Source organism: Theropithecus gelada, chromosome 14, assembly GCF_003255815.1.
Source record: "Theropithecus gelada isolate Dixy chromosome 14, Tgel_1.0, whole genome shotgun sequence".
NCBI classification, from domain to species: domain Eukaryota; kingdom Metazoa; phylum Chordata; class Mammalia; order Primates; family Cercopithecidae; genus Theropithecus; species Theropithecus gelada.
The window spans coordinates 50,640,955-50,653,692 of record NC_037682.1 but is presented as its reverse complement, the minus strand read 5'-3'; the positions used below and the strand labels follow the sequence as shown (position 1 = coordinate 50,653,692).

Here is a 12,738-nt window from a genome sequence, read left to right as displayed (position 1 = left end):
CAGGCAGCTTTCCTCAGATAATTATTTTCCTTTCTGTAAAAGCGGCTAAATTGTTGTTGCACTTTGGTAGAATCTGAATACTTGGCCATGGGCGCTAGGTTACCATGTTACCTGCCCATAATGAACTTGGGGCCCTTTAATCCTCCAGTTCATAAATTTGTCATGTGCAGTAGTTCTCGATCATCAAGGAGAAGAATTACTTACAATATTAGTTTTGAGTTGCTCCTAAAAGCACAGAACATAAGCTCAGACTTCCATGACATTTATTCCTAATACACCAATACTTCTTCCTTAATCCATAGTTACAGCTTCTTGGGGAATTCTCTATGACCAGTTGACTTAAAGAGAAAAATCAGTGGCCCTGGTTTATAGATAGTTCTGCCCAATATGCCAGTACTTCCTGAAAATGGGTAGCTACAGCATTGTAGGATCACTCAAGGGTATCTTTTGAAAGGTAATAAAGTAAATCCTTCCAGTAAGCAGATCAAGCTGTGAATCAGTTGGTCAAGAAAGAGACATGGCCAGCTGAAAGGATCTATATTGATTTATGGTCAATAGCTAAGAACTTCCTTGGATGCTTTGGGATTTAGAAGGAAAAATATTTTAAAATTAGAGTTTTTAATTGGACAAGGAGTTTTTGTTAGGAGGTTTATGGCTAACCTTCCCAGAGTGGTGAATATTTGTTTGCCAGGTGAATGCCTACTATGATGCTTAATTTTACATGTCAACTTGGCTGGGCAGTAGTACCTACATATTTGGTCAGACATTAATTTTAATATTTCCCTCAGGGTATATTTTTGGATGAGATTAACATTTAAGTTGATGTACTTTAAGTAAAGCAGATAACCCTCCATAGGTCGCTGGGGTTCATCCAATCATTTGAAGGCCTTAATAGAAACAAAGACTGACCTCCTCTGAGCAAGCAGGAATTCCACCAGTAAACAACCTTCAGACTTGAACTGCAATATCTGCTCTTCCTTGGGTCTTTAGCCAACCAGCCCACCCTGCAGATTTTGGACTTGCCAGCCTTCTTTAATTTCATGAGCAAGTTCCTTAAAATAAATCTCCTCTCTCTATATATATATATGTGTGTGTATATATATACACACACACACATATGTATGTATGTATATATGTGCATATATGTGTGTGTATATACACACACACACACACACATCCTATTGTTTATGTTTCTCTGAATAACCCTCACTAATATATAATACTTACCAAAGGCCATTCACTGCAAAGAAGGCTCTCAATGATCAGGTGGGCAAAATGATCTCTTATCTTATAGCTATCAGTCTCTTTCCCTATGTACTGGAGTTCTTATTCCGTGGGTTTATGCACGCAACAGCTAAGTGTGTTAGTGCGTTCTGACATTGCTATAAGGAAATACCTGAGACTGAGTAATTTATGAAGGAAAGAGGCTTAATTGAGTCACAATTCTGCAGGCTGTGCAGGAGGCATGACTGGAGAGGCCTCAGGAAACTTAACAATCATGGCTAAAAGGTGAAGGGGAAGAAAAGCACCTTCTTCACAGGATGGCAGAAAGGAGAAATGCAAGCAGGGGAAATGCCAGATGCTTATAAAACCGTCAGATCTTGTGAGACTCACTATTATGAGAACAGCCTGGAGAAAACTGCCCCCATGATCTGGTTACCTCTACCCTTAGTCCCACCCTTGACATGTGGGGATTATAGGGTTACAATTCAAGATGAGATTTTGGGTGGGAACACAGCAAAACATATCCCTAAGATGGAAAGAATAGAGATATTATGTATGGGCTAAATACCATGGGCTTCTTCTCTACAGCTCACCTGGCTCAGGCCTCTGCTGAGTGCCTTGCTCTCCAGTAAGAGAGACCAATGGTGAGTCCTTAATAAGGCACCATTCCCTGAGGGAACATCCAGACATTTGGGTGGTGGTAGGGTGATTGCATTGGACCCTTTCCTTTATGGAAGAGACAGCTTTTGTTCTCACTTATTGTGGATGTGGATTTATCTTCATTGTCTGTAGTGCTTCACCATCGCCATCCTTGAACTTACTTAATGCCTTATTTACCATCAGGTTATTATAGGTAGTATTGCATCTGATCAAAAAACTAATTTTTCTGCAAATTGTGGCAATGGACTTATGCCCACAGAGTTTACTAATCTTTCCATGAACCTTATCAGTCTACATCAGACCTGAGAGAATGGTAGAATGACATCTTTAAGACTCAGATGGGGTTCCTGCTAGGCATAAATATTTTGTGGAACTAGAGTACTGTCCCACAAGATGTGAGTTGTTCTTTGAACTGATGCCATTATGTGATATTCTCTTCCATTGGTTGAAATACCTGTTTTTGTGCTGGTACCATGCTGTTTTTTGTTTGTTTGTTTGTTTTTGAGACAGGGTCTGGCCCTGTCACCCAGGCTGGAGTGCAGTGGCATGATCTCAGCTCACTGAAACTTCTGCTTCCTGGGCTCAAGCCATCCTCCCACCTCAGCCTCCTGAGTAACTGGGAGTACAGGTGCATGCCATCATGGCTGCTAACTTTTTTTTTTTTTTTGTATTTTTTTTATAGAGATGGGGTTTCACCATGTTTCTCAGGCTGTTCTCGAACTCCTGAACTCAAGTGATCCACCTGCTTTGGCCTCCCAAAGTGGTGGGATTATAGGCATGAGCCACCATGCCTGGCCCATGCTATTTTGATTACTATTGCTTTGTAATAGATTTTGAAATCAGGTAGTCTGATGCCTCCAGCTTTGTTCTTTTTGCTCAAGATTGCTTTGGCTACTTGGAATCCTTTTGTGGTGCCATATGAATTTTAGGATTGTTTTTTCTGTTTCTCTGAAAAATGTCATTTTTTTGTTTGTTGCTAAGTATGTAGAAATGCAATTGGTCTTTGCATATTTATCTTGTTCCCTGCTAACTTGATGAACTAATTTATTAGTTCTAATAGATTTTCAGTAGATTTCTTGGGATTTCCTACATATATGAGATTAGGCCATCTGTGAATAAAGATAGTTTTGCATCTTCATTTCTAATCTGGATGTCTTTTACTGAGGCCTCCTTTTAAATGTGTCAGCAAATTTTTAAAATCACAGTTTTCTGAAATGAAGTGAATAAATGGGATTCAAAATAGTTATGTTTCATTGCCCTTGCCAACTGTGTTGTTTTTCATACTGTTTTTTTTGAAACATATATAAGCTAATGTTTTAAGATCCTAATATATAAATTCCAAGTAATTATTGAATTTAAAAGGAAATCTTTTGCCATTTTTGAGTTTTAAAATATATTTTAAAATTGTAGGGAAAATCCAGAATGTGTATCACATAGGAAAATTCAAATTATTGACTCTGTATTGATATTTAAAGTCTTACTAGAAATTTGATTACTTACATATATCATTATGCATAGATTTAACTGCCTCATGTTTACTTTTTATAATTATTTTAAAAATACCTCTAAGCCGGTGTGGTGGTACCTAACTCCAGTCTAAGCTACTCAGGTGGCTGAGGGCAGGTCAACTGAGGTGAAGAATTTGAGGGTATAGTGTACTATCACGATTGGACCTATGAATAGCTAGCTGCTGCACTCCAACCTGGGCATGATAGCAAGACCCTATCTTTAAAAACATAAATTAAAAAAAAAAATGCTCTAGCGTGGGCTGTTCCAAAACTTAATTTTGGTACAGATTATAAATAGTATGAAAATAATGAGGTATATTTACAGTTGTCACTAGTATATTAAAGTCATGTTAAAAAATTCTTGTGATGGTTATATTGAGTCAACTAAAATAGGATTAAATAATTCTTTTGGACTTTAACAAGCTGGAACATTATTTCTAGGTTCCCCCAATGAATACAACCAAGGAAACTTTGTACCTAGTATCTGTGGTTTTATGTGTCTACTTTAAATATAGTTTCTTTTTCCTTATACTTTTTACAGATTTCTTTCGCAAAAATAATAGAATGATCATCTAGATAGATAAAGCCACCAAAATAGAAAAAAGAAGAAATCAATGGCAAGATATTAAGACACCAAAAGCACAGTATGGATAGTGAACGTGTTGTTTCTAAGAGGATAAAAATAGACTTATGTTGACTGAGATGTTCCCCAGTTTTCCATGCCTTTTCATTTTCCATCATTTTTTATTCCATTATATTATATGGAGCTTCATGAAAGAAAACAAAAGGGAGATAAGGAGTTGTAGTTAGGGCTACAAATGAAATGTAATCTTCCTGGATGAGATTTGAAAAGCATCTATGTAGAGAAGCTTAGTTTGGTAAGATATTAAATTCCTAAATCTTTGTAATGTTTTCATCAAATTTTATTCTCTAGTATTGCCTTTTTCTGTTATATGCCCTGGCCATTATATCTATCTAGTCATTAAATAGCAAATATTTAGAAAATCAGAGGTTTTTAAAATTATTATTTGCCTGAGTAAGACAGCATCAAACTGGTGTGAGAATCCTATCATGTCTTGTAAAGTAAGCAACTTCAGGGTCAGATTTAACACTGTTTCTCTCTACTAACATTTTAAGTTGGGAATAATATACTCTTTTAAGTTCATAGATTTTAGTTCTTACTTAAATCAGCAAATAAAATAAGTAATCGTATTACCCATGAGAATCCCCTCCGTAGCAAAATTGTGAGTAATTTGTGTGCTAATGCTGGTTTATTTTGCAATTTATTTTTTCTCAGATTCTGATGGTAGAATTAACCGTGGGCGAATTGCTTATATTTCTTCGAAGAGCTGCTCTATTCCAGATGAGAGTTATGGCTGCCTGTCTTCAAACATCCCTGCATTAGAATTGATGGCTCTATACGTGGCAGCTGCCATGCATGATTATGACCACCCAGGGAGGACAAATGCATTTTTAGTGGCTACAAATGCCCCTCAGGTAGGAAATATTTTTCAGAACCTTTAAAGAGTAATTCTGAAATTTTCAATCATGCTGTGTATCCCTTTGTAAATCATTATTCAATTGAATCATATAGCCATTCCATCTGACTTTAAGACCCTACATTTTAATTAATTGGATAATAACACATGGCATTAATGTGATGTGTGCTAGGAAATTAGGGGGAAAATCAACTTCTTCAACTAGAAAATAATGAACAGTTTTTGAAATAACTCATTGTTTTGTGAAATTCTAGAGTCCTTTATTGTCAGTATTTTTGTCTTTTATCAAACCAACAAAACTCTGACTGTATTTAAGATTTCTGTTCCTGGTTAGGCCCATTGTATGGCTAGAAAGCTATAGTGGTTGAGAACTATTAATCTTTTTTGTTGTTCTCTTGTTTCCCTAAAGATTTGCCTTAATACCAGACCTTAAATCTCTTATCTCTGAATATATTCATGTATGTAAAAATTATTCTGGTATATTATTTTTGTACCTAGTATAGCTGATAAGATATAAAATTCCTTTAAGGTCACAATTTGCATGAGGAGGCAAGAGTTCCCAACAAATAGATACTGTAATTGCAGTAGCTTTAAACATTAGGACTTGGAACTAAATATGTGTTTGGTTTTTTTTTTTGAGATGGAGTCTTGCTCTGCCACCCAGGCTGGAGTGCAGTGGCTCGGTTCACTGCAAGCTTGGCCCCCTGGCTTCTTGCCATTCTCCTGCCTCAGCCTCCCAAGTAGCTGGGACTACAGGCGCCCGCCACCATGCTCGGCTAATTTTGTTTTGTTTTGTTTTTAGTAGAGACGAGGTTTTGCGGTGTTAGCCAGGATGGTCTGGATCTCCTGACCTCGTGATCCATCTGCCTTGGCCTCTCAAAGTGCTGGGATTACAGGCGTGAGCCATCATACCTGGCCCTAAATACATGGTTTTAAGTAGAATTTAGTGTGGTTGTGGTTTAAGCAGATTCTTGTGTGGTAGCTGGGTTTGTTTATGCTGGGGATTCCTAAAATGTCATCTGTGTGTTTCTAATTGGATGCTTTATGAAGAGTAGGTACTCACTGACTGTTGCTGAATTCATCTCACTTCCCACTTCTTTATTCTATGTTTAAACTTTGGCTCTGATCCTTTCATTTTCTGTAGCCGTTTTCTGTTTTTCTTTTTTTACTTCGATCTCTTTCATATACTCCAACTTTTTTAAATATAGGAGATACAGTCTCTTGAATTGTGAGCATGTGTGTCGGGGTTGGGGGAAGGAATGTAGGGAACTATGAATATGTATATGTGTAAATGGGTATAATAGAGTGTGTGTGTGTGTGTGTGTGTGTGTGTATGGGTTAAAAGGGCCATATGATTCATTTTTCCAGTGAGATTTTATTAATAGCTCATGATTTCCACAGGTAACTTTCTGATGATTGTAAATCTAGGTACTAGTAGTTGCCCACTTTCTAAGTATTATTTTTAAAAAAACTACCTTCTAAGTGGCACATATTTTCTTATTTGCAATACAATTCTGTAAGAATCAGATGCCCATTCTCTCAAACCTAGCACATCCTAATCTTTGAAAATCCTAGTCCTTTGGTGAATCATAGACCTGAGGAGTAGTAGCATAGTGGAAAAAGCACTGGACTTGAGATTAAAAGTCCTGTCTTAGATTTCTGATTGCCCACTTATTAGCTGTATGACCTCAAATAAAGGTTTATTCCTCTGAACCTAAAAATAGTTATCTGATATGATTAAGGAGATAACATATGGAAGGTTTTATACTGTTTCCGATGGCATGAGAAGCTCCTGAATCAGAAATCACGTAGGTAGAAATTACTTACTGTTCTAGTCCACTCTGTTGTTTTGTTTTGTTTTGAGATGGTGATGGAGTCTCACTTTGTCACCCAGGCTGGAGTGCAATGACATGATCTTGGCCCACTGCAACCTCCACCGCCTGGATTCAAGTGATTCTCCTGCCTCAGCCTCCCAAGTAGGTGGGATTACAGGCGCCTGCCACCATGCCAGCTAATTTCTGTATTTGTAGTAGAGACGGGGTTTCACCATGTTGACCAGGCAGGTCTCAAACTCCTGACCTCAGGTGATCTGCCCACCTCGGCCTCCCAAAGTGCTGGGATTACAGGCATGAGCTACCATGCCGGCCCCGGCCTACTCTGTTTTTATTACTGCTTTCATTTTTGTAAAGTATATCCTCCCTCGAGGATGTTACAAATGAGTGAATTCCAATGTTAACTCTCACATGAAGATAATTTAAAACAGTGTTATATGAATGCAACTTATACAAGTTGCGTACTCAACTGTTATCCTAATCAAAATACAGTCATGAAGTCTGAACATGATATCAATCATCATGTTATTTCTAACTTCTCATTGTTAAGAATTGCCATTAGATGAAGCCATAGGAAGTGCTAGAATGGAAAGGAGATGAATTAGAGAGTTCAGCTGTGAAAATGTATAGCCTCTTACCTAGTCTCCTTGCTTGTTCCCTGCTCTCCTTCAGTCTGTTCTCAACACATGTCAGCCAGAATGTGACCCTGTTTAAGTGTGTTGCATCACTCTGTTCCAGACTGTCTTGCCAGGTGCTGTGGCTTACACCTGTAATCTCAATGCTTTGGGTGGCTGAGACATTAGGATTGCCTGAGCCTAGGAGTTTGAGATCAATCTGGGCAACATTTGAGACCCTGTTTCAAAACAAATAAAAAAACAAAAAAGTAAACTCTCCAATGGCATTCACCTTACCCCTAGTAAATGACAATCATAAAATGTTCTGCAAGGCCCTGCATTATTGGCCCCATTAAGTCTTTTTATTTTTATTTTTATTTTTATTTATTTATTTTTTTACTGACTCAAGTCTAGTCTCACTGGCTTCCTTGCTAATACCATCTCTGTCCCTTTCTGAGAGTGTTTGCACTTTCTGTTCTCCCTGCCCAGAGGGTTTTTCCTTTAGATATCCGTATATTCATTTTGTCATCTCCTTCCATCTAAAATTTCTTCCTTATACCACTATGTTCCTTCTCTGTTTTTTTTCCATAGCAGTGATCATTTAGGATACTATATATTTTGTTTATGTACTTTGTTTTTTATATGTATCTCCTCAATGGAATATAAAGTTCCACAAGGGCAGGGATTTTTGTCTTTTATTCCATAATACCTAGAGTAGTGCTTGACATACAAAAAGCATTTAGTAAATATTTGTTGAATGTTGAAGGATGTCTAAATTCTTTGCTCTGTAGTACTCCTAGGTTTTCTGAAATATATTCTGTGCTTCCCAAAGTAACAAAGTTTATGAGGCCTTCTTCAACTAGCACCTGTGAGATAAGGACCCTTGTAAAAGTCTACGGCTTAATGTGGTTAAGTAGCAAAGTAGGTTCTTTCATCTTTGGAAACTCAGTGGGTCTAGTCAGGCCATAATTAATAAAAGATATTATAGTTCCAGTGTGTTATAGACAGTAGCATATAATACCACCAGCTGGGTCAAGCATTCTTTTTCATTCTCATGGCAAGGAATGTGTGCTAGAAAGATACACGAGGATTCTTAACATGAAAGAAGGTGATACATATAGCCAGGTATATCCCAGAGGAATGTCAGTATTAATAAGATTCTAAGAGATTTCTGAGCTGTTTCCAAATGAAAAGTTGGCTGAAAGATGGAGGTTAGTGCTGAAGATAGTAAAATTTCTGGAATATTTTTATGAGACTGGGTAAAAGGAAACACAGTTTTAAGTTGAGATTTGTAAATGTTTTCTCTCCCAAAATATGGATTAAGATGACTAAACACATGAATCTGTTTCCCCTTCTTCCTGAGAATGCATTAAAATGATAGTAAGATATGAAGTTCATTACAACAGAGAGCAATAAGAGGATGATAGGTATTATCACCAGCAGATAAAAAAATTTTTATAACATTTCTGGAAAATGAAAAGTGGATGAATATTGACAGATAAAACAAAAGTACCCAGCATAGCTGGAACCCCAGAGAGACTCCTGTTACCATTTGCTCCTGCTTGCTCTCTCTGTGCACACACACACCTTTAGTCAGAGTGACTACAACCCTATGTTTACCTCCAGGCAGAAAACTCATCTCTTAGATATTGAAGGAAACTGCCTGGAGAGTAACAACAGTTCCTAGAGTGGGTATTAGTAGTTCAAAGTAAATTTCTCTCATTCTAGACATCTAATAGCTGGCACCCGTTATTCTAAAGCAAAACTTGCTAGGTAACAAACCCTATCCACATTTATATAGTTCCCACTCATTCATCCCAAGGGGAGACACTCCACAATAAAACATACATAACAGCAGAGAGAAATTACAACTGAAATCTAGAATTCATTGTGTGTGTGTGTGTGTGTGTGTAAGACAGGGTCTCACTCTGTTGCCAGGCTGGAGTGCAATGGCGCGATCTTGGCTCATTGCAACCTCCGCCTCCAGGGTTCAAGCGATTCTCCTGCCTCAGCCTCCCGAGTAGCTGGAACTACAGGCGCATGCCACCATGCCCAACTAATTTTTGTATTTTTAGTAGAGATGGGGTTTCACCATGTTGGTCAGAATGGTCTCGATCTCTTGACCTCGTGATCCACCCACCTTGGCCTCCCAAAGTGCTGGGATTACAGGCGTGAGCCACTGCACCTGATTTAGAATTCATTTTTCTGTATACACAGATAACCAAGGATCATCACACATGGCATTAATCACAAGCTTGGAAAGAAAAGGCTAAGATGGAAAGAATAACTGACCACAGGGAGAATCTAGGGAATAGAGAAGCATCTAATTATTTTTTTAAAAAGTATTCTCAGAGAATTTGAAAAATACTGCATCCATAAAGTAAGAACAGGAAACTATAATAAAGGAACATCAGAGAACAAGTTAGGCTCTTAGAAACTAAAAATATTACTGCAGGAAATTTTAAAAATTCAATATAAGCTTGGGAAGTAAAAGTCCAGGTAGTCTCTCCCAGAACATAGACCAGGAAGATAAAAAGAAAATACAGGGAAGGAAAAGATAAGACATGGGGGACTAGGTCAAGATGTGACTAGTGGAAGTTCTAAAAAGAGGGGAGTCTTTGGATTGAAGGGGCTCACTAAGTGCCAGGAAAGTTGAATAGAGAAAAAATACTCAAACCCCACATGTAGCACATCATGGAAAAATTTCAGAACACCAGAGATTTTATTTAAAAAAAAAAAAAAAAGAATTCCTGAGAAGATGAAAACAGTACCTCTATAAAAGAACAAAAATTCAACTGTCATTATATTTTTAGCAACAATAGATGCTAGACAATACTGGAATGAAGTCTCTAAAATTCTAGGGGAATTAATTCATTCATTTATTTGTTCAAGTATTTATTGGGTGCATATTGTGGGATAGGCACTATTTAGGCATTGTTATGTTGAATAAAACATGGGAAAAATCTTGCCTCTCATCGAACTTACATTCTAGTACAGCAAGAAAATAAATAAATAAATAAATAATGTGTGTGTGAGCAAGAGAGAGAGAGAGAGACAGAGCATGAGAAAGAGAGACCAAGCGACAGAGAGAGAAAGAGAAGATTATGACTTAAGAGCTAGGATAGAAGTAAAATGAGAGGAGATAGGAAGTGCTGGCTAAGAGTATTATTTTCAAGTTAGAGTTCTATATTCAGCTAAGCTACCATTTTACATAAGAGCAAAATGACGAGATTCTCAGATATGCAGTGATTTTAAACAATCATATCTTGACCATCCTGAGAAAGTTATTTTAAAATGTATTTCAGCAAAACAAGGGTGGTAACTAAGATAAAGGAAGATAAGGGATTAATAGAAATTTTAGAACTGATGGTTTGTCTCTGTGTCCCCACCCAAATCTCATCTCAAATTGTAGTCCTCACATGTGAAGGGGCAGGGCCCTGGTGTGAGGTGATTATGATTAGATCATGGGGGCGGGTTCTCCCATGCTGTTCTCATGATAGTGAGGGAGTTGTCACGAGATCTGATGGTTTAAAAGTGGTAGTCTCCCCTGTGTGTGCTCTCCCTCTTTCTCCTGCTATCTTGTGAAGAAGGTACCTGCCTCTCCTTTGCCTTCCACCGTGACTGTAAGTTTCCTAAGGCTTCCCCAGCCATGTGGAACTGTGAGTCAATTAAACCTCTTCCGTTTATAAGTTACCTAGTCTCAGGTAGTATCTCTATAGCAGTGTAAACACAGAAAAGAACAAACCGAGAACAGTGTAAAAGAATCCTGAGATAACAGCTGTTCATCAAGACTATTTCTTTACCCTATTAAAAAAAACAACAAAAGTAGCTGCTTTGTGTTCTATAGCACCTTATTTGTCTGCTATCTCTCTACTGGATTTTTTTGAGTTGGGAGTATTATTTTTTAAAAGAACAGTCTTTCCTAATCTTTTCCACTTGAAGTGCCTGCCTTCTTAGTTGGCCGGGTGTGGTGGTTCACGCCTGTAATCCCAACACTTTGGGAGTCCGAGGCGGGCAGATCACGAGGTCAAGAGATCGAGACCATTCTGGCTAACACAGTGAAACCCCGACTCAAGTAAAAAACACAAAAAATTAGCTGGGTGTGGTGGCAGGCGCCTGTAGTCCCAGCTACTCAGGAGACTGAGGCTGGAGAATGGCTTGAACCTGGAAGGCAGAGCTTGCAGTGAGCCGAGATCGTGCCACTGCACTCCAGCTTGGGCGACAGAACGTGTGTCTCAAAAAAAAAAAAGAAGTGCCTTCTTAGTCATGAGATAATGGCTATGACCTAGATTTTTTGTTAATGTTTCCTCCTGTTTCTTATGTTTTAAAAGGGGACATTTGTTCAGATTAGTCAGACTCATCCTTTGTATGATCTAAGTCCTTCTTATGTCTGAAGGGTTTTCTCTTTTTGCTCTTATTTAAGTGTTACTATTTGCTAAGATTCTGTCAGTTTGTATTAAACCCCTTCTCAGATCTTTCCAACTCAGAGGGTGAAAAGTTAGATTTATGACCAATTAATTTGTTTTGCCAAAGTATTGATGTATTTACTGTAGAGAGAAGGATCTATAGCCAGAAAAAGCAGGTAATACGATGCTTTAGCACAAAGTCAAAGGATGTTAGTTTATTGCAGCTCCAAATGAGCTGGGGCCCTGTCTTTTTTCTCTACTTCTAAGACCCCGCAGTAAGAGCTGAGACTTTATCTGTTTGCTTGATTGGTTTTTCTTACTCAGTTTAAGCTTGGTCTGCTGCTCTCTGTGCTACCTTCAAGTATTCTTCTAAAGTAGAGTTGACATTTGCTTCCTACTTACTGCTTCATGATTCTTTCTTGCCTCCCACTCACCTTTGAGCTTGTGAATCTACTGGGGTCCAGCAGGGAACCCCTTCCACCTACTCTTCAGATAGGTTTTCTCCTTCTTATGCAGTGACTTGGTTAGCTTTTCTGTACCCATTCTCATTTTCACTATGTCTTTGAAATTTCCAGTATGGTGATTATATCTAGATTCTAATACTGATTCAGACTTTTCCCCCCATTTTATATTTCTTTGGCATTTTCAAATGGTAATTTGAATGGTGAAAGAATTCTGAACTTGCTCATTTTTTTAAAAACTGATCTTGCTAGCTGTGAGTTTATTAAGTCAGCTAGCTTCACAGGACACTCATTGTACATTGTGTTTTATTGAGCCCAGAATCAGATTACTTCCTCCTGAACAGACAGAGCTGTTCTCATAGTTAAGTCTTTGTAACATTTGAGCATGAATTAGTCAAATCATTATTAAATGTAAATGACCCCTTAGGGAGTTTTTAAAGCTTACTCTTTGTTTGGTATTTATAATGTTTAGAAGTTGTATTACAGGTGGTATGAAATGCCTTTATATGGCTCATTGCAAAGTTTAAATCATAC

At 37.9% G+C, this 12,738-nt stretch overlaps 1 protein-coding gene across 2 annotated transcripts in view; it reads left to right on the top strand.

Moving 5' to 3' along the window:
- Nucleotides 1-12,738, top strand: part of PDE3B (phosphodiesterase 3B) — a 212,213-nt gene that overhangs the window by 187,415 nt on the left and 12,060 nt on the right. For both annotated transcript variants that reach the window (XM_025356030.1, XM_025356032.1), the window contains exon 12: nucleotides 4,690-4,889. In XM_025356030.1, the coding sequence (XP_025211815.1) occupies nucleotides 4,690-4,889 (200 nt within the window). The remainder of the gene's footprint in view (nucleotides 1-4,689; nucleotides 4,890-12,738) is intronic.